This window comes from Mauremys reevesii, linkage group 13 (assembly GCF_016161935.1).
Source record: "Mauremys reevesii isolate NIE-2019 linkage group 13, ASM1616193v1, whole genome shotgun sequence".
NCBI classification, from domain to species: Eukaryota; Metazoa; Chordata; order Testudines; family Geoemydidae; genus Mauremys; species Mauremys reevesii.
Genome location: NC_052635.1, coordinates 12,933,159 through 12,956,915, shown reverse-complemented (window position 1 = coordinate 12,956,915; position 23,757 = coordinate 12,933,159). Strand labels below are relative to the sequence as shown.

The window sequence follows — 23,757 nt, the reverse complement described above, 5'->3', positions numbered from 1 at the left end:
AGGGCCTCTGAAAGGGAAAGGCCTCATATCCAGTCCCCACCCCCTTGAGCCAGCCAGTTCTGGGGCCAGATCAGAGCCAGTGCCCCCTAAAGAGGAAAAGGATTGCACTCCCCAGCCCCCTGAGCCAGCTGGTCCCCCTGACATAGGGCTGGATCGGAGCCTCCACACCTTATCCTATTCCCTGATCCCTCTGAGCAATCTAGCTGGATTTCTGACATGCTGCTAGGGTTAAATAACACTGGAAAACCAGTGACTCTGCACCCAACCCCCACAAAAACTCTCCCCTCATTCTGCATTTGCAGGAAAGTATTTTATTGCAAATAGCAGCGAGAAAATTGAACTCAGTGACAGCTTCCCCAGGGCTCAGCCTGAGACAACATCCACACAGCATCCAGTGGATCAGGGATGGGGAAGGGCTGCACAGTATAATCGGCACTAGGGGCAGCAGAGGGTGGGGTGGAGAACGGGCAGCTGTCAAGGGGTTCATGGGAATTTTGGTCTGTCTTGGGAGACTAAAAGAGGGCACCCAAGCCAAATTAGTCTGAGATTCTCAGTGCCAGCTGGGGGGACTGGGCACCCAGATTTTCACTCATGTGGATGGGAACTGGGCACCCAGCCTTGGAAATCCCCCTGCAGGCCCCAAGCTGCCGGCTCATGGGATAAGGGGACACACTGATTGCCCCTGTGGAGACTCATGGTGGGTGCTGCTCAGGAGGGGCAAGGATGGGGCAGGGGAGCCCCTAGCAACCTCAGGAGCAAAGTGGGTCCAGGGGGCAAGAGGGATCCCCTGCTTCCTGCTCATGACAAGTATTTTGGATCTAAGTGCACGGGCAGATTAGAGTTACAGGCCACGCGGACCCTGGTGACACGAACTGAGGCCCTGTATCTACAGTGCCTCGGGCGGGAGCCAGGTGCCTCCCGGCACGTGGTGACACGGAAAGTTCTTTTGCTGTCATAGAGATTCCTCTTGATGTGTCTCCCTCCGCGTCCGCAGATGTCTCGGAGCTGGCCAGCGGGCTCGTGGATGAAGGTGTTGATGGGTTTGCAGGCAGGGCGGGTCAGGCCCCTGCGCTGCATCAGGAGGTCGCAGTAGTTCTGGTTGTTGGGGACTCTGGACCTGGGGAAGTCGACGTGCTGGTTCACAAACTGCTGGTAGCTGGCGCCTTCGGTGAGCTGGGCCAGGCCAGTGGTCAGCAAGACAAGGGGCAGCAGGAGTACAGGTCCCCTCGGGGCCATGGCCATCTCTGTCACTGGATCAACCTGCAGTGGGGAGAGGGGGAGATGGATGGAGACAGCATGGGTGGGGATCTGCCTCCTCCCTGGAACCTCCTAAGCCTGAAGCCTGGGTCTCCCATTATCCCCTCCCACCCTACTTTGCCCCCAAAGGCCCATCCTCACCCATGACCTCATCCCACTCTACCCTCAGGGTGCCTCACCCTCCCACCCATCTGCCCCAAATATGGGAGAGTTTTTTATTTTTGTCACATGGCACCTAAATACCCTGCCGAAGATCTGGGCCCCCATTGTGCCAGGCACTGCACAGACCCCAGTTGAGATTAGGGCCTTCCCCCTCTAACCACTGTTCCCCCATTCCCCTCCAGAGGTGGAGATAGAACCCAGGAGTCCTGATTCCCAGTTCCCCTGCTCTAACCACTGGATCATACCACCCCCCAGAAACAAACCCTGGAGTTTCAGCCCCATGTGACACTATTCTCTCCTCTCTCCCAGCTGGTGGAATCTCCTGAAACTTACCCACGTCCTTGTTCCTTTACTGTCATCAGAGTGATGGATCTCAGTGACTGCTGAGCTGAACCTCACCCTCATCTTCCTTCCCGTTGTGTAGCAGGTTATATAGAGCCAAGCAGGACCTGGAGGCAGGAGGAGTGGGCGGGGAAATCCTGTAAACAATTGGGTCAGCAGGACTTCCTGATATCTGGCAATTCAAAGGAGTGACATAGTAGGCAGGGCATAGGTGGAGAATAAATATCAGGTGTCCTGCTAGAGACCTGGACTTCACAGAAACATCTCAGGGTGTGTCTACCCAGCAAATGAAGGTGTGATTTTAGTGCAGGTGGGCAGAGCTATGCCAGTCATAATCCAGCTAGTGCGGGTAACAATAGTGAGCAGCACAGGCTTCATCATGGAGTAGCTGCCCCAGTACCAGCCCACCAGAGATCCTGGGTACCTACTCTGGTTACCAGCCTGTGCTGAAGTCCAGGCCACTATATCTCGACTGCCCTTCTTACCTGTGTTAGCTAGATTAAAGCTAGCGTAGCAATGATGACGCGTGCTACAAATACTCTTCATTTGCTGCAGACAGAGCCTGAGTCCTGACCCACTGGCACATTCTGAATCTGGCCCAAGCCTAGAAACTTGCAGCTCTGCCGGTGCCCCTCACTCCAGCCCTGTGGTCCCTGCTGTCCCCGCCCTGGGCTCTCCCCACCCACACACGCAGAGCTCTGCTAATACCCCTCGATCTCAGCCTGCAGCCCCCTATTGTCCCTCTGCCCCGGGCTCCCCACAGACACATTTGTGCTGGTTTCCTTCAGTCCTGACCAGCAGCCCCACCACCCTCCCTTCCGCAGGCAGCCCTGAACTTTAATGAGGAACTATAAAAATGGCTTCTTCTCATCTGATTAGCAGGCCATCAAGTTTCCAAAAGCAGAGCAGAAAGAGAGCATGAGGCAAAGCTCTGCATCCAAACACCCCGAGGGCTGAGATTTTATCAGGCACTAAAGAATTTGGAGGCCATGAGAATTAGTGGGAAACTAGGCATCTAAATCCTTTTGTTGATTTGAAGGTGGCAGTCACAGGACACATATCCCTGGGGCTGTTGGGGTGTCAGAACAGGAAGAGAGGAGATTAGCCGGCTCCCAGTAGATCAAACTCAGACTTAAGGGCTGGGTGTGATGACACACCTCACACATCCACGTATGGTGGCCACTCACCAGGGCCGGCTCCAGGTACCAGCGAAGGAAGCAAGTGCCTGGGGCAGCCTATAGAAAGGGGCGGCACTCCTTCCATTATTGGGGTGGCACGTCCGGGTCTGCAGCGGCACATTGGCGGCAGCTCAATCGGGTTTTTCTTTTCTTTTCTTTTTTTTCCTTCACTGCTTGGGGCAGCAAAATAGCTGGAGCTGGACCTGCCACTCCCAGAATCCCAGAAATGGTGGTACTTCTGGGAATGGGGTGACCCCACTCCCACCGGCGTGATCTATCAGGACATGATGTGAATAAGGTCATGCCACATGAAGGACACAATTTTGAAGTGCGCACCACTCTACCCTCATACATGCCAGATCACGTGGGCCAGGGCAGAATGGTGCATTCTTCAAAATGGTGTCCCCTATCTGATACTGGACAAAAGCACATCCCATTGTGTCTGGGGACAAGCCACCTAAAAAGAGGAGTCTATGGTTCAAAACCAGACGAATGGCCAACCTGCAGCTGTGTGATTCTTTCCCTTCAGGGTAAGAACGATTCGCCGAAGGAAAAAGAATTTTGAGTGGATGCCATTGGGTGTCTGCCCTATTTGTGAGGGGCAGAAATGTGCCCTTGGAATTTTAATAATGAACAGAGAGAAAGAGAGAGATGAGAAAGAGAGAGAGAGAGAGAGAGTAGTGTAGTAATTTTTTTTCTCTTGGGACTGAAGCCAGGTCTGGAGTTTTCAACAGGGCCGACCAGAGGGGGAGGTAAGTGGGGCAATTTGCCCCAGGCCCCGCAGGGGCCCCCACAAGAGTTTTTTGGGGCCCCTGGAGTGGGGTCTTTCACTCACTCCGGGGGCCCCGGAAAACTCTCTCGGGGCCAGGCCCCCGGAGCTTCTTCCGCTCCAGGTCTTTGGCAGCCGAAGTCCCGGGTCTTCGGCGGTAATTCGGCAGCGGGGGGACCAGCCGCAGGTCTTCGGGGCACTTCGGTGGCGGGTCCCAGAGTGGAAGGACCTCCCGCCACCGAATTACCACCAAAGTGGGGACCCCCCGCCACCGAAGATCCCAGGCCCCCTGAATCCTCTGGGCAGCCCTGGTTTTCAAAGGGAACAGGTTGGTTGGGTTGGGCAGGGTTGGAGTTTTGGCTTGCTCACAAAGGACACAAACACTCACAGGGCATAACACTGGAGACAGACAAGGCTCTGACTGACCCAAGCCAGGTGTACTCGCCTCGCACTGGGCAGGGAAGGGTTAACCCTGCGCTGTGAGCCAAGGAAGCCACACACCCTTTGCCCCTGCTGGGCCTGCTCCAACTGGAGCACCAGTATAAAAGGGAGCAGCTCAGCTCAGTCAGGGCTGGCTGCTGAGGAGGGGGGGATGTACGTTGCCATGTCCAGCCCAGGAGCCACTGAAGTCCCAGATTGCAGAAGCCAGACCTGCCAAGACCCAGGCTGATACCTGGCTACTGAGGATGTCTGAGGCAGAGCAGAGCCGCAGAGAGCTACACAGGCCAGGTGATCCAGGAGACACCAGGACCACTGGATCAGGACACAGGGTAGGAAGTAGCCCAGAAGGACTATACATTGATCCAATTACCGAACCGAGCAATAAGCCAGTGCGTTTCTCTAGGCTCCCTGCTGACTCAGTGATGAGTACACTTACCACTGATAGGGCCCTGGGCTGGGGCCTGGTGGAGTAGGGAGAGGGCCCAGGTCCCCCTACCCTGGCCATGAAACCCCTCTTAGGTGGTGACTCATTCCCCCTTACAGCCATTAAACCACTTCTATAGTGACTCTGGCCATTGGCCCTCACATCCCCAAGGGAGAGGTCAGCTATATTGACTCTCGCCACTAGGCCACACAGTCCTGAAGGAGAGGGCCCTAATATAGACTCTGGCCTTTAGGCCACACTGCCCTGGGGGAGAGGACAGCTACATTGACTCTGGACACTAGGTGTGGTGTTTAGATGCTGCTTGTAATTATTAGAACTGGGAGCACTGGCTGTTGGGAATCTGAAAGGACAGGAAACAGGAAGGAGTTGAGGAGGCTGAGTGAGAGTTACAGAGAGTGCAGCAGCTTGGTAAAGAGGTTTCCACTGTAAAAATAAAGTCCTGTTGAAGTTTGTTAGTACCTAGCCTGGTTGATATAACATTTTGGCGACAAGGGTGGATCTTCTGCCTCTGGACCCACCTGAACCCTTTCTGCAAAGCCCAGGTGAGCCTCCAATTGCTTTTACTGTCTGGATCCATATGTTTGAGACTTATCTGCTTGCAATCGGTGCTACAGAGATTTCTGAAGTGAGAAAGCTGCTCTGCTAATCCACTGCCTTGGAGCAGAAGGGCAGTGTGTATTTTACACTTTCCCCTTGCCAATGATGAATATGAGACTGCACTCACTGCATTCGAGAACTTTTTTGTGCCAAAGTTAATGTAGTAGCTAATCGCTACAGATTTCGCCAGCGTGAGCAGAAACCAGGGAGACTATAATGCAGTATATTGCTTCCCTGAGGAGTCTGATTGTAATTTGTGACTTTGGGAGTATGGCAGATGAGATGATTAGAGACCAGCTCATTGAGAAAACAACCATGCTTTGTGTAAGAGAACACTTACTTCTAGAACCACAATTTACACTAGAAAAAGCAATAACCATTACTACTCAGATTGAATCAGCTACAGCTGAAGCCAAAACAATGAGCAGAGATACAGGAGGCACAGTCCAGGCTGTGACTCATTTGCAGAAAAGTTCACTATCGCTGCAGACAAACAATTGAAGGAGGAAAACTAATGAAAAGCCACTGAATCAGCAAATTCAAAATACAGTAAAAGCTTTTGCTGTGGATCCCCACAACTCCTTGCAACCTACACAGGATGTCCAGCAAAAGTAGCTCAGTGCAATCATTGCAAAAAGATTGGGTATTTTGCTAAAGTATGTGGCAGTAGCCAGTTCAATCAACAGGTGCATGCAGTTACAATACCAGGTGTTACTGTGCTGAGTGTGGACAAAACCACTACTGCACATATTCCAGAACAGATAAAGTGCTCTGTAAATGTTTCCGCCATATCCTCAGGCAAATCACACTCTATTCAGCTAATGCTGGACACTGGCTCAGCAGTATCTATGCTACCTGATTCCATCTATTTGCATTACTTTAAAGATGTGCCTCTTACTGAACCCAAACTTCAGTTGATGTGCTATTTGAAAAACCATATCCCAGTACATGGCTGCCTGCCAGCAATAGTTACTTTTGGTGACTGCTGTGTAACTGCAGAGTTCTGCATTGTCCACAAAGGCACTCCTATCCTTGGCAGAGATTTATTGGCTGCTTTAAATCTCAGAGTAGTTAATGGATTTATTGATCTTCCTCAGCAAAGCACTCTTGTAGTACACACACTAGTTTCATCTGGGACCCACCTGACTCCACCCGCTCACTCAAAGTGACACAGGAGGTTCCCCTCCTCAGGCTAGGAAAGGTTGCCTACTGGTTAAAGCACAGGCCTTGGGCTCAGGTGTTCTGAGTTTGATTCTCTGCTCTGCCACAGACTCCCTGCTTAGTCTCAGGAAAGTCGCTTCATCTCTCAGTGCCCTAGATCCCCCCCTCTTCCAAATGGGGCTAATGCTTCCCTGCCTCCTAGGCTAAATCCATTCATGCCTGTGTGATGCAAAGCAGGGGGGATAGCTCAGTGGTTTGAGCATTGGCCTGCTCAACCCAGGGCTGTGAATTCAATCCTTGAATCAGCAGGAACTCCACCTCCCACTCCCCATCTGCAAGTGTCTCAGGGGGCAGGTGCAGATAAAGGTGTTGGGGTATTCGCAAGTGGGCCGGGCCAGCCCTGGCACCTCAATAGAGCCGCTGGTCTTCGGGAAGTCAACTTGTTGGGTTGTGAACTGCCAGCTGCTGGCACCCGCCCTGAGCTGGGCCAGTCAAGAGGCCAGCAGGGTGGGCAAGTGCAGGGGCATGGTCCCTACAGAGCCACGACTGGGTCTGTCACTGGATCGACCTGCTGTGAGGAGAGGAGAGGGGATGGATCGGATGGAGACCCCGCTCCCCTCCCAGAGTTGGGAGAGAACCCAAGAGTTCTGGCTCTCAGTCCTCCTGCTCTAACTACTAGACTCCACTCCCCTCAGAGCTGGGGATAGAACCCAGGAGTCCTGACTCCCAGGTCCCTCACTCTGGCCTCTTTTTGTTGCCCAGTTCATACTCCCACCGCCACCACCAATAGACTTCCATATCGAACCCTCTGCACTGGCTGGGGTGACTCTGGCAGTGGCGCTGGGGACAGGATCTGCCTCCTTGGGCGTTGGGCTCTCCTGTCTCAGTTTTGGAGATGCCCCATTCCACAGTCGGTCCCCTACTCCCCCATGGGCTGGGGCTGCAGCTCCCATCAGCCAGATGGACCCAGCACCTGCATAGCTGAGGGTCACTGAACCTCCGTCCCCTCCAGGGTCTGTTCTATAAAGCTCGACCGGCGGAATGCGCAGCAGTTTGGGTGCAACTTTGGGTGCGTGCGCGTGCGTGCGTGTGTGTGTCCCTGCTGCCCCCTGGTGGAGGGGACAGACCCTAGTGTGTGTGTGTGTGTCCCTGCTGCCCCCTGCTGGAGAGAATGGGCCCTACTCCGTCTGTGTGACAGAGGCTGTGATTGTGTGTCTCTCTGTGACTGCACATTTGTGTGTAGATATGGATGGGAACCTCTCTTTGCACGCACAGAGGTACCGGTGTGCGCCGTGTCTCCCTGTGTTTGTACCTCTGTTTTTTTTTGTGGGAATGTTTAGGGGGGTTGTCCCCCATGTTTTTGACCAGAGTGCTTAGCCAGCTTTCAGGGGCCTGCAGCTTGTTCCTGCTAGGAGGAGAAATGGGGAGATGGAGTCAGGTATATTTGGGCGCATCTGCACAGCAGCTGGAGGTGTAATTCCCAGCACAGGTAGACAGGCAGGTGCTAGCTCTACTGGAGCGAGCACTCTGCAAACAGCAGTGTGGCCATGGCAGCACAGACTTGCTGCCCGAGAACACACCTGCCAGACCCCTGGGTACGTATGCAACGTGTCTAGCCCAAGATGCTGCCTGTGCCATTTAAGAATGAAACAAGATGAGATATTTTGTTTGCTCACTGTTCCAAGCCTCCCTCCTGCCAGCACTCTGCCCAAAAGCTCTCCCTAGGCACTTTCTCCAGGCCATGTGCATGGTGCCCCTGCGTTCTGTCTTCCGTCCTTGGCTTTCTGCTCCTTCTGGGTTCTGTTTCTCACTGCGTCTACCACACACACACAGGGACACCGCTGCAAACCAATCAACCCTGGATTCATCATCGGAGAGGAGTGCGCGCGCGCACACACACACACACACACACACACATGTTGTCCCGTTGAACTGCGTAGCTAACTCTGACACCCAGCCTGGCATGTGGCTTTGTTTGGGTGGAGGCTATCTAGGTCAGAAAGGACCTTGATTGTTTTTTACGTTCATCCTGAAAAAAAGGCAGCTGTTTTTTGCCCAGTCAAGGAGTTTGAATCTAACCCAGGGCCGTCTGGAAGGCTGGGGCACGGGGGAGGATGGATGTGGCTGGATGGGTGTGTGGATGGGTGTGATTGTGTATGGAGGTGCACTTGTGCATGCGCAGGTATGGATGGATGTGAGTAGGCGGTGTGCTTAAACGCAGGCGGTTGTGTATGTCGGGGGATGTATGTATGGCGGTATATATGAATGGGTGGCTATAGATCGGGGATGGGGGGTTGGATGGAAGGATGCGTTTCTGTGTGTGTGGCTGGCTGGACTGAGCCAGGACTCCTGGGTTTCATTGCGGTTAGTGGGAATTGGCCCCACATCAGACTCTGCCCCCTCCTCCCCTCCCCCACATTCCTGATACTGAACCCCCAGCTCTGCCCCTACACTGGAGTCACTCCGGATTGACACCCTGGCAGTGGCAACATGTCCAGCCCAGCCAGTCCCCTCCCTAGAGCAAGCCACACAGGCTCTGATTCTCATAGAAACCCAGGCCCAGATTTGGCCTGAATGGGGCTGTCCATCATCCCAGCAGCCTGGACCAGCCCCAACCCCCATCCTAGGGCCTGCGCAGCCCAGCCCCGCTGGCTCGCCGGGTGACAGTTGGTGGTTGGGATGTTGCTGGATCCCTCCCTGTGGCCTGGGGCAGGCTGCTCTCCCGGGTATGGTTGGGGGGGACGGGGAAACCCTGCACACGCAGGGGAAGTTTTCACAGCCCAGGCTAGGGCAATGCGCTAACAGTTGGTGACTCCACTGGGCGATGGGATGTGCCAATGGCTGCTCGTTCTCTGCTGTTAACCTGGGATCACGCCCACCTCTGAGGCTCCACATGCCGCACCCTGTGGAGAGCGAGGGAGCTATGTGCAGTATTTTTTATTCTACCCCCACCCCTGCCCCCGGTTACTTGTTTGCAACGAACCTACCAGACAGCCAGGAGTTAAATCAAAGGGAGGAAAGGAAACGGTGGGAGGAAACAATGGCTGAGTCTAGGATCAGAGGGCCGCCCTCGCCGAAACAATGCTGGCCTCGGGCATGAGGAGTGGGGAGTGGGTGGCCAGCAGATGGAAGCTGGGTCCATGGCGTTAACACAGATGGGACCCTGGGGGGCTGCAGGGTGGGTGGATTCACCCAAAGGCACGGCTGGGCACCTGCAGGGGGCATTTGAGAGGGAGGTAATTGGCAGTTTGCCCTGTATAATTAAATCCAGTCCCACACACTTGACAGCAACCAACCCCCCGGGTGCTGCTAAACTCAGCCATCCAAAGGGCACGAGCCAGGCCTCTCAAACATCCCGAGATCAGCTTACAAATCATGAGGTTTTTGCAATAATTCCTGCGGGGTCATTTTCTTTGCCTCCTGACGTTAGCACAATCACAGCTTCAATGTGTCCTCCACCACCTCAATCCAGTGCTGAGGGACTGGAGGGGAGAAAATTTGACTGTGGAAAAAATGATTCCCCTGCCCCAGCTTTTCAGCAACTGGAAATGGGGAAAAGTTTGTCCAAAAAGCTAAGGTTTGGGGGTTCTGATGAAAAATCATCACTATGCCAGGAAAGCCCATTTTTCTATCAGAAAAAAAATATTCCACCTGAAGCCACATTCTGCAGCCTGGAATAGCACAAAACAGCGCTGGGCCTCAGCTCATGCAGCTTATTAACAGTGCTCTGTGCTTGTAGTTAAGAGTTAGCATCTACTTAGGTATCCTTCAGAGAGTAGCTCTGTGGCTAAAAGTGTGGTCTAGACTATGGGACTGCTAGGTTCTGTCCCCAGAATTGACTCCTTAAGCACATTACTTGAGCTGGGATGTTCCTTTTGACAGTCCAAATACAAGAGACTATTCAATAATCCACTCTGACTTCCTATATAGCAAAAGCCAGAGAATTTCATCCAGTTACTTTTCTGTTGAGCAATAATTGTGGTTAGCTAAAGCATTTTCCACAAAGACCTACAGTCCTGATAAGAGATTGCAAATCTACCATTTCTCTGTGAAAAACGCATGCCTCATTTCTAACTTGAATGTGTCTAGCTCTAATGTCCAATCACTGGTTCTTGTTGCGGTTTTCTCTGTTACATTTAAGTGCCCTTTACTACCTGGTGTTTTTTCCCCTGTGAAGGTACTAACAAGGATTGGGTTAAACCTCACTGAAAGTGGTGGGTGGAACAGCCATCCTTCATTACTGATAAATGTAACAATTAAGCTCATTTATAGAACCAGATAGCTAGCAGCCTCCACCCAAACACAGTTGTATGTAAGACACATGTGGGTAGAGGGGTTTCCCTGAAGATTGTCTGATGGAGGGGTGTGTGCCTGTCTCAGAGAGATAAGCATGAGAAACAGCAATGAAGCTGAGCGAGAAGCCGCAGAAAGCCAAGAATGCAGCTGAAACAAACACTGGGAATGTGGCCCTGACAAAAGCCTAGAGAGAGAGAGCTTTGGGGCAGAGTGCTGGCTAGAAAGGGGCATGGAACTATGAGCAAAGAAACTGCCTCCTGTTGTTTGCTTCTTCCCATGTTCCGGGAAACAAGACTTTTTACGTAAACAGGATTGCACGAGAGAAACTCTGGAATCCAACATCAGTTTCTCTTCCTGATGGAAACAACCTGCTGGACCCTGAATTTTGGCTAACCACTTGGGTCAAAAAGGGGTAAACACTGCTGTCAGGAGTGGGATCCAGTTTCCAAGGAGAGAGACTGTGAGCTGCTACTCCTACTGAAGCCAGATGGAACCAGTAATGGAGGTGCTCGCAGATGGCCAAAAGGCAGTAAAACAAGCTCTTTAAACAAGATCTAGAGGCTCCCGAATGGGAATTAAAACAGCAACTGGAGCTTTTGCAGAAAGGGCTGAAGTTTAACATCGTGGCCCAAATTAATGGCTGGGAAGAGGGACAGAAAAACGGGGGGGGGGGGTCATATCAGCCAATGTAAGTGGCCCAGCTCTGGCAGTTGGGCAGAACTTACCCACAGAAAAGAGACTGTCTTTATCTACATCTGGCAGAAACCCTTGATATGTGGTTTGGAGGCAGCCATCAATCTGAGCTGGCCAATGCACAACGAAGAGCGAGAAGGAGAGCGGAGGACGTGATTTCACTGAAATGGGCAGAGGAGGACTTCCAGGAGAAACCAACAATGGGGCAGTTTGCAGATATTTGGCTGGACTTGCAGAGGAGTGAAAGACAGCCCAGGACACCCTGAGAGGCTGTACGACTTGCCACAGAATTTGAATCTTGCCTTTTAGCCGTGAATGAGAAGAGGAAGAATCTGCTGGTGAGCAAGATGGAGGCTGATCGCCATGAGGCCTGCAAGTGTGGATCTGTGTCTACAGCGTATGATGGAGAAGGGGATTCTAGTCTGGTTAATGGCATTTGTGCGCTATTAGGAAAAGGGATACATTTGGTTTGTAAAAAAAAAAAGGGGAAATTGGCAATAATGTAAGAATTAAGGGAAGTGGTTCTGTTAAATGCTGGCACTGTGACAAAACTGGCCATAAAAAAAACTGTTGGCATCAAAAATGTCTCGTGAAATCCCCCAAAATGGGGGGCACACCAAGCTGAAGGGGCACAACTTGGGTGACAAGGATCAGCTCCACGGCTAGGTGTGAGGTGTTACACAGCGATGATGGGGGTTTGGCTACTGATCTGTGTGTAATAGGATCTGTGTGTAATAGGACACCGGCTCAAACATTAACAGGTTTTAGACCAGACTAAAGCGCTAACAAGGGGAGGGACTCGGGGATCCAAACCTGGCCCACCTTACTGGGGAATGTGCCCTCATCCAAACACCGGGACAACTGGATTTAAAAACTGGCTGAATCTGAGCAAGAAGATGGGGTAGCCAAGAGGATGAGCTAATAACTGGATGGTTCATAACTGTGCAATAAATCATTAGATCGTAGGATCACGTGCCAGGGAAGGTGTCCTACACATTCATCCGGCGGAAATTCCCTTACAAGCTGCGGCTCGGGTGAAGCAAAGAGTTTGGGGTGAACAAGTTGTCCTAAACCAGAATAGCAGCTTCAAGAGATGGTGGCTTGCCAGCAAAGTAAAGATGGGGGAGTGGTTGTTTTGAGACCCAAGCTCTCGGGGGAATCTTAACTCCAGCAAAGAGCTGTGCAGTTAAATAGGGAACAGCAGAACAGTCTGACAGAATTTCTGATTAGAATCAGGAGCTGGTCTCCCAGTCCAAGGAGGACAGAGGTTGCAGTGCACTGGTCCAGGCCCTGATACTGGGGAAAACTGGCCCATTGAATAGCCCTTCAACGGTCACCAGTAGCTAATAGGGACGAGGCATTAAAGGCCATCGAGGGAATATATCAGGAAGGTATAAGTGAACCTGACATGCTTCTCTAAGTCTGTCTGTTATACCTAGATATCTTGGTGCATATTAAGAGCATAAGAACGGCCATAGTGGGTCAGACCAAAGATCCATCTAGCCCAGTATCCTGTCTGCCAACAGTGGCCAATGCCAGGTGCCCCAAAGGGAATGAACAGAACAGGGAATCATCAGGTGATCCATCCCCTGTCGCCCATTCCCAACTTCCGGCAAACAGAGGCTAGGGACACCATCCCTGCCCATCCTGGCTAATATCCTCCATCAATTTATCTAGTTCTTTTTTGAACCCTGTTATAGGCTTGACCTTCACAACATCATCCTGAATTCCCTCAGTGTGGAGGGAATTTCCACTGATAAAAAGAAAAACTGAGGCCGGGCAGATCTGGCCAACTTGCGGCTGTGCTGAGCTCTGCAGAGCTCGGCTCTGACTGCAGAAGGTTCATTTGTGGGCTGCCAACATTGCAAACAGCTGCACAGGCTGGGAGAGAAAAGGGAACCAAGTGGTCAGCAGAGCATGAGGTAGCATTTGCAGAGCTGAACAGGGCCGTTGCGAGTTGTCCTCTTTGGGTATCCATGTTTCAAAATCCCTTTTGCATTGCACACCGGGGCTGGCACCTACGGTTTGAGGGCAGAAATGACACAACGGCACAAAGGACTAGAGAGGATGGTGGCTTATTATAGCCCAAGGCTGAGTTCTTCTGAGAGAAAGTATTGCATCACCTGAAAGGAGCTAGCTGCAACAGTTACGTTTTCATCATGATTTACATGGGAGGAAGTTGGCAGCCAGGACAGACCATGATTCCCTGCAATGGCTCTTTCCAGTTCCGGACATCTTGAGAGGCAGCTTGCCAGGTGGGAAGAGGAACGGCAGTGCTACAAATTCACAATCCCACCCAGGCCTGGGAATGTCAACACCTTGTCCAGATGCCCTTGTTCATAGATAGGGCCCTCCCAAATTCACAGCCATGAAAAACGCATCACCGACCATGAAATCTGGTCTTCTCCCATGAAATTTGGTCTTCTGTGTGCTTTTACCCTACACTATACAGATTTCATGGGGGAGAACAGCATTTCTCAAATTGGGGGTCCTGACCCAAAAGGGAGTTGCAAGGTTATTTTAGGGGGGTCATGGTATTGTCACCCTGATTTCTGCACTGCCTTCAGAACTGGGTGGCTGGAGAGCGATGGCTGTTGGCCGGGCACCCAGCTCTGAAGGGAATGCCCTGCCAGCAGCAGCGCAGAAGTCAGGGTGGCAATACCATACCATGCCATCCTTACTTCTGTGCTGCTGCCTTCAGAGCTGGGCAGCCCGAGAGCATTGGCTGCTGACGGAGGGCCCAGCTCTGCAGGCAGCATCGCAGAAGTAAGGGTGGCGCTACCATACCAGGCCATCCTTATTTCTGCGCTGCTGCTGCTGCTGGTGGCAGCTCTGCCTTCAGAGCTGGGCTCCAGCCAGCAGCTGTTGCTCTCCAGTTGTCCAGCTCTGAAGGCAGCGCCGCCGCCAGCAGCAGCACAAAAGTAAGGGTAGAGGTACCACAACTCCCTATTACAATCACGTTGCGACTCCACACACACACGGCCCCTTTTTGGGTCAGTGCCCCTACAATTACAACTCCATGCAATTTCAGATTTAAATAGCTGAAATCACGAAATGCACAATTTTAAAAATCCTATGACCGTGAAATTGACCACAATGCACCATGAATTTGGTAGGGCCCTATTCATAGATTCATAGATTCCAAGGCCAGAAGGCACCACTGTCATCATCTACTCTGACCTCTTGTATAGCACAGGCCAGAGTCTTCTCTGAACCCTCTGCAATGTGTCAACATCCTTCTTCAATTGTGGGCACCAGAAGTGGACACAGTATTTTAGCAGCCGTCACACCAAGGCCAAATACAGAGGTTAAATAATCTCTCTGCTCCTACTTAAGATTCCCCTGTTTATGCATCCCAGGACGGCAGTAGCTCTTTTGGCCACAGAGTCACACTGGGAGCTCATGTTCAGCTGATTATCCATCATGACCCAAATCTTTTTCAGAATCACGGCTTCCCGGGATAGAGTCCCCCATCCCATAAGTGCTCCCAGCATTCTGTGATCCTAGATGTATCTAGTTACATTTCGCTGTATTAAAAAACACTGTTGCAGGGGCAGCTAATTGTAAACACGCTCTAGGCAGGAGAGCAAGGTGTTGGCTTCTCCAGGGGATGGGGGTACTGAGGGAGTGACGGCTGGCTCCTCTCGTCCCATAATCTGCACAAGTGCAAATGTCACTGTTCATCCACTGGAACGCTGGACGTGAGTTTGCAGGAATTATCACTGAGTAATTAAAAGCTTCCACAGGGTAGATCTGGATACAGCACAGTGCGTGACTGCAAAATCATTTGGCGAATGCAGTCACTGGGGAAGCTGGTATCCCCTAAGAATCCCGCGGTCAAAGCTTTCCAGGGAAATGTAGAGTTAGAAAATGGCCTATTGTCTAGGAGATGGGAGAAACCAGCGGGTGATGGTTACAGGGACCAGCTGGTTGCACCAGATATATTGAAAAAGGAAGTTCTGAGGCTATGTCGTGATCTTAAAACTGCTGGACATTTGGGGATTGCAAGAACCTTACCCAAGCTGAGAGAGAATTTGTAGTGGGTGAAATGCAGGCAGGATGTTGAAGGGTGGTGTAAAAAATGGGATGCATGAATTGCAAAGAAGGTTCCCCCTGAAACTGGGAGAACTGCTTTGCAGCACTGTCTTGTGGGGGCACCAATGGAGAGCACTGCCTTTGATGTTCCCTGTCTAAGACACAGGCCAGCTGTCAATATCTACTGGGAGCTATGGACTGCTTTGCAGACTGGCCTGAGGTTTACACAATGAGAAATCAAAGGGCTGTGACAGGCGCCGCGATCCTAATGAATGAATTCTTCACCAGCTTTGGGGTCCTTTGTGAAGTACATACAGATCAAGGGAGCAACTTGGAATCTCAAGGATCGCAGCTGGGGAAATCGAGGCTGGAAACATTGTGACAGAGATGAGTTTTCCATTAGACCCCCAATAGGTGGGATCCCCCTCAGCCAGCAGATTTCACAGAAACAATAGATGTTCCTCAGGGACTTGCAGAAAGAAGTCCCTGCAGGATCAAGGCCAGCTCCAGGTTTTCTGCCGCCCCAAGCGGCAAAAAAAAAAAAAAAAAGCCGCGGCAGCGCAATCGCGCCATTCCACTCTTCGTCAGCAATTCTGCAGTGGGTCCTTCACTCCGAGAGGGACTGAGGGATCCACCGCCGAATTGCCACCAAAGACCCGGATGTGCTGCCCCAATAGCGGCCAGAGGGCCACCCCTTGGTATTGGCCGCCCCAAGCACCTGCTTCTTTAGCTGGTGCCTGGAGCTGGCCCTGTGCAGGATAGACGAGAAGCTGGATATGAGTCAACAGTGTGCCCTTGTTGCCAAAAAGGCTAATGGCATTTTGGGCTGTATACGTAGGGGCATTGCCTGCAGATTGAGGGACCTAATCATTCCCCTCTATTTGACATTGGTGAGACCTCATCTGGAGTTGTGTGCCCAGTTTTGGGCCCCACACTACAAGAAGGATGTAGAAAAATTGGAAAGAGTCCAGCGGAGGGCAACAAAAATGACTAGGAGGCTGCAGCACATGATTTATGAGGAGAGGGTGAGGGAACTGGGATGTTTAGTCTGCAGAAGAGAAGAATGAGGGGGGATTTGATAGCTGCTTTCAACTACCTGAAAGGGGGTTTCAACGAGACAGGATCTAGACTGTTCTCAATGGTACCAGATGACAGAACAAGGAGTAAGGGTCTCAAGTTGCAGTGGGGGAGGTTTAGGTTGGATATTGGGGGGGGGGGGAAATTTCACTAGGAGGTTGGTGAAGCACTGGAATGGGTTCCCTAGAGAGGTGGTGGAATCTCCTTCCTTAGAGGTTTTTAAGGTCAGGCTTGACAAAGCCCTGGCTGGGATGATTTAGTTGGGAATTTGGTCCTGCTTTGAGCAAGGGGTTGGACTAGATGACCCCTGTGGTCCCTTCCAACCCTGATATTCTATGGATAAAAGGAAATCAGGCAGTAATTTTTTGTTTGTTTGTTTTGTTTTGTTTTGCGGGAGTGAGGGGTGAAAATATCTTGACAGAAGGATACTAGGGGGCAGGTTTTTAAAGGTATTTAGTGGCCTAGTAGGATTTTCAAAGCCATTAGGCATCTGAGTGCCTAAATACCTTTAAAAGTCTGGCAACGTGTAACAATGTAACAAATTACAAACTTCACTATTTGCATAATGTATCTTCTGTCTCTGTCTGGGGTGGGTTGTTTAGGAGGTCCCTATTTTAGGCTCCACTGAGATGATTGGCAAAGCTAAGATGGGGCCGAGAGGCACTGTTGTGGATTAGGTTAAATCTTGGAAGTGATCAGTGTATCAGCCGCACTTCATCACTGATTAAATGTAAGAAATAACTAAGCTCTTTTATTGAAGCAGCTAGCTGAAACAATAGCAGCCTCCACCCAAAACACAAGCACATGTGAGGTATATGTGGGAGCAGGGGTTTTGCTGGGGATTGTTTAGTGGAGGGGAAGTATATCTGTAAGAGAAGTAGAGTAAACAGCAGAGAAACTGACAGAGAAGCAGCAGAAAGCCAAGGACACAGCTAGAATAAGCTCTGGGAACATGGCCCAGAGAAAAACCTAGAGAGAGAGATTTTGAGCAGAGTGCTGACTGGAAAGGGGCCTGGAACTGTGTGCAAAGAAACTGTCTTCTGCTCTTTGCTTCCTCCTGCATGCAGGGAAATAGGACTTTGTACAGAGTTTCTAAATAAACAGAATTGAATCAAAGAAATGCGTAACTCTATCCAATTTCTCCTTCTAGCAGAAACAACCCGCTAGACCCCAAATTTAGACTAACTGCTGTTGTGATAACTAGAGCTACAAATGTACCCTAATTGTGACCTCAACAGCGCAAAGTGAGTGAAAAATTCATAAAGTGACACAATAAAAGCAAATGCTGATGGGAAAGGACACAAAAGGAAGACAGAGAGTGAATTAGTTTAAACAAAAGGGTCTCCCCATATAACTTGAGGCCTGTGTTAAGATCATGCTTGATATACAGGAGAAGTATGGGACTGGGAATCGGTGAACTGATATTTGTGTGTTGGAAATTAGGCCTAACTGGTGAATTAAATAACAAGGAGATGAGCTGTGCCATGCATCACTTCCTTTGGGGTCCTCAGAAAGAGACCCTGGCTAGCACAACCTTGGCTGACGGAAAGAAGGGGATAGAACAAGCTCCACCATCATGTCTGCCACCCCCAACATCTCCTGACCATCTCTACCCTCATCCTAAGAGATGTTCTGACCAAACCAGGCCTGCCCGTGTGAGTCAACACCAGAGACAGAAGCTGCATTTCTCCCTTTGCTGTTCTTCTCTCTCCCCTTTTCTGTGTGTTTGCCTTGTTTTGTCTTAAGGGAAGTTGGATGGGACTTTAACAATAGCAGCCGCGACAGCTCCAGCCAATCTCAATTAATGGCTCTTCTGTCCAAAGACATTGATTACCATCTTTAATGCCATCTCAAAGTCTGCCGCATGGAGGCCGGGGGTTCCTTATAAAACCTCTCTGCAGCTAGAGAGAAGGGGAATAAAGGATTGTCACGGAGTGTGGGGGAGTCAGGGCCCTGCACCCCCCACTTCCTGCGATTCACCGTGACTCTCAGCCAGCCAGTAAAACAGAAGGTTTATTAGACGACAGGAACACAGACCCAAGCAGGGCTTGTAGGTACAACCAGGACCCCTCAGTCAGGTCCCTCTGTGGGGCAAGGATCTTAGACCCCAGATTTGGGGTTCCCTGCCTCTTCCCAGCCAGCCCAAAACTGAAACCAAAAACTCCTCCAGCAGGTTCTCTCCTCCTCCTTCTCTCCCCCACTCCCTTTTCGAGTTTGCCCAGTTTCGAGTTTGCACAGTTTCCTGGGCAAACTCGCCCCATCCCACTTCCTGGCTCAGGTACCGTTCCTCACCTACAGTCATCCCCTGCTCTCCCATCCCCCATGCAGACAGTCCCAGTAAAACTAAAGGACATTCCCAGGTCAATCCACCCCGCTCACTACTGGCTCACAAGCATGGTGTTTGAAATGAACGCCAGGCTTGGTACTTTACATGTCGCCTGCTTCAACTGTTTGTCCTCCTTTTCCTGAGCCTGAACAGAAGGTTTACAAACATCCATAGCGGTGTGTTTGCCATGGGACAGAGCAGGCCAAGAGCTCTGGGTCCCTGAACCTTCATTACAAATGTTGAAGTGTTTCAGGGTCATGCTTTGGCTCCTGGGGTCCATGCACTGCAGCGCTACATCCCTGTTTACCCCCCCCCCAGGACTGAATTCCACCGTCTAGCCACAGCAATCTGCGACGGCAGAGGGGTGACCTCACATCTGGCTGCACGGAAACACGAGCTGTTCGATGGAGCAGAGCTCGCGGAGCAATCCACACGGCTCTGTCTGGCAGTCGTATGGCCCCCATTGGGGCATTTTTCCTTCTGATCCACCATCTCTTCAGGGCCTTCAATGGAATCCTTTTTCCTCCTAAAGTCACACACCCCTCAACCCTGTTCCTTTGCTGATTTCCCCAGCCTCAGCCCATTGCCCCAGAGTTGGGAAACTTCCCCTGTGTGTGGAGGATCTTCCCAACCGTCATGGTGACAGCAGCCTTCCACAGACCATCCGTGGAGCCGGCGAGGCTGGGCAGTGCAGGACAGGCCCTGGGCCTTGCTCACTGCCCGGGATGGGCTGGGGCTGGTCCAAGCTGAGGGGGTCATGGGCAGCCCCATTAGGGCCAGATATGGGCCTGTCCCGGGACTGTGGGGGTGTCAAAGCCCCACACCCCTGAGCAACGGAGAACACTACAGGGTGAAGGGGACAGGACTGGCGCAGAGGGGCCTGGCAGGGCCCTCATGGCCGCTGCCAGTGGAGACGGATGGCTGGGAACCAGCCTTGGAGCCAGCCAGCCCAGCCTGCCCTGGATCCCCCTGGGCCCAGACAGCACAGCCTGCCCTGGATCCCCCTTGGGCCCAGACAGCACAGCCTGCCCTGGATCCCCCTTGGGCCCAGCCACCCCGGCCTGCCCTGGATCCCTCTTGGGCACAGCCAGCCCAGCCTGCCCTGTATCTCCCTTGGGCCCAAACAGCCCAACCTGCCCTGGATCCCCCTTGGGCCCAGCCAGCCCAACCTGCCCCGGATCCCCCTTGGCCCAGCCAGCCTGGTCTCCCCTGGATCCCCCTTGGCCCAGCCAGCCTGGCCTCCTCCAGATCCCCCTGGCCCAGCCAGCCCGGCCTCCCCCAGATCCCCTTGGCCCAGCCAGCCCGGCCTCCCCTACTTCAACAGGATATATCAGGGGATCAGATAGCGACAAAGTCGGCTGGTGAGAAAGCCCCAGATCAGCCAGACACAGGGACAAATGCGCCCCGGGCCCAGAGTGACACAAACACACTGACAACACCCCCACACACAGACACACTTTGAACACACACACAATTTATTTCAGTTCAGTGACACTGCACAGACCTGGCAGGTTGGGCAGAGGAGACCCTGGCCTGGAAGAGAGCCAGAGCCGGCTGGGGTGTTACTGGCAGCCAGGGGCTGTTCAGGACAGGGCTACACACTGTGCTAGGAGGTTGTGTGTGTTCAGCTGTGTAACACTCCCCTGGCACCACAAACTCTCCAGGGTGTGTGTTACACATCCAGAGACACACACACACATCCTGCACAGACACAAATGCTCAGATAAACATGCACACCCGTATTCACTTCTCACTCACGTACACACTCACACCCCCATTCATAGCCGTTGGTTAGACACCACCCTCATACACTCATAGACACACAATCCTGCACACTGCTCACATGCACACTCATCTGCGCTGTTCAGATACACACACACACACTCGTGCACTGGACACTGCTCTCTCATGCACACACACGCACACACATCCTGCACAGACACAAATGCTCAGATAAACATGCACACCCGTGTTCACTTCTCACTCACGTACACACTCACACCCCCATTCATAGCCGTTGGTTAGACACCACCCTCGTACACTCACACACTCACTCCTGCACACTGCTCACATGCACACTCACCTGTGCTGTTCAGATACACACACACACACACTCGTGCACTGGACACTGCTCTCTCTCTCTCACGCACACACACACACACCCTCGTGCACTGGACACTGCTCTCTCTCTCTCTCACACACACACACCCTCGTGCACTGGACACTGCTCTCTCTCTCTCACGCACACACACACACTGCAGGGGGCAGGGGGCAGCCCCAGGAAAGATGACGCCAAGCCCCATCCAGTCCCTACCCAACCCCCCATGTCCCATCCAGCCCTCGCCCTTCCCCCTGGCCCTGAGCCTTGGGTGCAACTGGTGGGAGGGGCAGGACTGTGATCCAAGAATCTGCTGGCCACAGGCCAGGCCTGCCCCTCCCCTGGATGGGTCACTGCCCCTCTTGATGCCCAGGGATCTGATCAGGGACCCTGGGCAGGGACTAGCTTGGGGTTGTGGTTATGGGGTATCCAGGGCACCCAGGTTAAACCTGTAATGGGGTGGATTCACTGGGGCACCTGGGTAAGGACTCCTGGATTTGAACCTGGCTCTGGGAGGTGTGTGGGATTGCATGGATTAGAGCTCAGGGAGACTGAAAGCCAGGACTCCTGGGTTCCATTTCCATTCTTGGGGAAACACTGGGTTGAGGATCACAGAGGCAGGTGCACCAAACACTGGGGCTGTGAGGCTCACATTGTCTCAGGACCCTGCCCTGTGCCCGCTTCCCCCCCAAAATCACTGTCGTAGTCTGCATCTCTGGTCCCCGCAGTGGGAGGGGCTGCTGCACCCCAACTGCCTGATCGGGCTCTATATAATGACACCCAAAGGGGAAGGAGACTGAGAGATACTCAGCTTTGCTGGCAGCTGGATCCATCTCTGACGGGAGCCCCAGGACTCGGGTGAGCTGAGAACAGACCCAGCCGGGGGGAAACGCAGAGGGAGGGGCACTGCAGATTGACTCTGGGGGACTGGGAACAGAATCCGGCCCTGACCACATGGCACTTAGGCAGTGACTCCGCATTGGCCCTGGGGACTGAGATCAGAAACTTGGCAAGAGAGTGAGAGGAACACGGGGGGACATGTGGACTCAGGACTCCTGGGTTCTCACCCCGGCTCTGGAAAGGGAGTGGTGTCTAGTGGTCACAGGAAGGGTGGCTGGAACTGGGACACTCTGAGCAGAAAGGGGCCCTGATCTTTGTCAGGGTCTGTGCAGCACCTGGCACAACGGGGTCCTGATCTCGGTCAGGTTATTCAGGCTTTACAGATAGAATCAGTTGGCAGGGGAGGGTTTGGGGTTCCATGGAGAAGGCAAATCCCCACTCCACGCTGTCTCCATCTATTTCCCTCCCCACACCTCACCTCAGGTCGATCCAGTGACAGACGCGGCCATGGCCCTGCCCCTCCCTTTTCCTGACCCTCGTCCTGCTGGCCACCTGCCTGGCCCAGAACATTGTACTACCCAACAGCTACAAGCGGTTTGTGAGCGAACACGTTGATTTCCCCAAGACCAGACCCCCCAGTGACCAGAGCTACTGCAAAGTCATGATGCGGCGCCTCAGCCTGACCCACTCTGGCTGCAGACTCAGCAACACCTTCATCCATGCTCCCACCAGACAGGTTGGAGCCATTTGCGGCCGCACAGGGAGATGCGTCTACCCCAGCCTCAACCAGTGCGACAGCCTCACAGCCTTCCGCCTCACCACGTGCCTGCTGGTGTTCAGCCCCCGCCGCCCACCGCGCTGTATCTACAGGGAAATACCCCAGACCCGCAGGATCCGCGTGGCCTGTAACCAGCAGCAGCAGCCTGTGCACTTCCTCAGAATCCTGTAGATCCCAGGCGTCAGCAATGGGCTGGGAGCAGAGGGGTCCCTGCTCCGTCTCTCACTCCTGGGCAGCCCCCTGTCACTGGGAGCTCCCTGCCCCTCCTGCACAACACCCGCCATGAGTCTCCAAAGGGACATTCAGTGTCTCCCCTTATTCCGCAGGCCGGCAGCTTCGGGCTTGTGGGAGGATTTACCACACTGGGCGTCCGGTTCCCATCCACATGAGTGAAAATCCAGGTATCCAGCCCCCTCTCCCCCCGCCCAGCTGACACTGAGACCCGCACCCCCTTGCCGGGTGCCCATCATTCAGTACAGCCAGACCCCCTTTCCCCCATTGGGTATCGGGGGCAGGTTGTGGGGAGAAGATTGTCCCAGGCAGGGCCCTGGAAGCTGTCCCTGAGTTTTCTTTCCTTGCTGCTTCTTGCAGTAAAACACTTTCCTGCCAGTGCAGAACCAGTCGGTGTGTTTGGGGGGCTGGGGGCATTTTAGGGTTCTCAGTGGGGCCTGTTTGCCCTGCTGAGCCTGATGCTGAGCTGTGGGGTGTGAAGTGAAGGAAAAGCTCCAGGAAGAAACGAAACCTGCACGGGGAGGGGTGTCCTGTTCTGGGTATGGACAAAGGGGTCAGGGGGTGACACGGAGGGACTGAGACGCACCCTGATCCTTCCCCGAGGAGACAAACCTCAACTTGGCCTGTCTCTGGAAGGAGGGTCCCAGCCAGCCTGGCTGGACATCACTGCAAAGGCTGTGGGTGGGAAACTTCCTTAGCCAGGAACGTGTCCTCTTTGCTCGCTCTCAGCACTCCCAGGTGGGCTCTGCATCCAGTGGGCATCCAGCCATGACATTTCCCATCGCCTCCCCCAGCTCTTACTGCCGAAATTCCAACACCCCCCTGCCTCGCCGACTTCCCCAGCCTCAGCCCAGGGGCCTCGGGGTTGTGAAACTTGGCCTGTGTGTGTAGGGTTTCCCCTCCCCCCTGTCCCAGGGAGAGCGACCTGCCCCAGACCACGGGGAGGGACCCAGCAACGGCCCAACCACCAACTGATGCCCAGGGAGCTAGTGGGGTTGGGCAGCGCGGGACGGGCCTTCAGGCCTCACTCC

The 23,757-nt window shown here is 52.9% G+C and overlaps 1 protein-coding gene and 1 pseudogene across 2 annotated transcripts in view; one reads left to right on the top strand and one right to left on the bottom strand.

The window, feature by feature from the left end:
* Positions 1-295: 295 nt before the first annotated feature.
* Positions 296-23,757, bottom strand: part of LOC120379758 (ribonuclease-like) — a 67,986-nt gene continuing 44,524 nt past the window's right edge. The window contains exons 1-3 of one of the 2 annotated variants that reach the window (XM_039497265.1): positions 4,586-4,604; positions 1,753-1,868; positions 296-1,260 (exon numbers count right to left, since the gene is read on the bottom strand). In XM_039497265.1, coding sequence (XP_039353199.1) covers positions 799-1,260; positions 1,753-1,824 — 534 coding nt within the window. In that variant the 5' untranslated portion in view covers positions 1,825-1,868; positions 4,586-4,604 and the 3' untranslated portion in view covers positions 296-798. Of the gene's footprint in view, positions 1,261-1,752; positions 1,869-4,585; positions 4,605-23,757 lie in introns of those variants that run through there. The other variant, XM_039497266.1, reaches the window with a different exon arrangement.
* Positions 21,332-22,749, top strand: LOC120380045 (annotated as a pseudogene).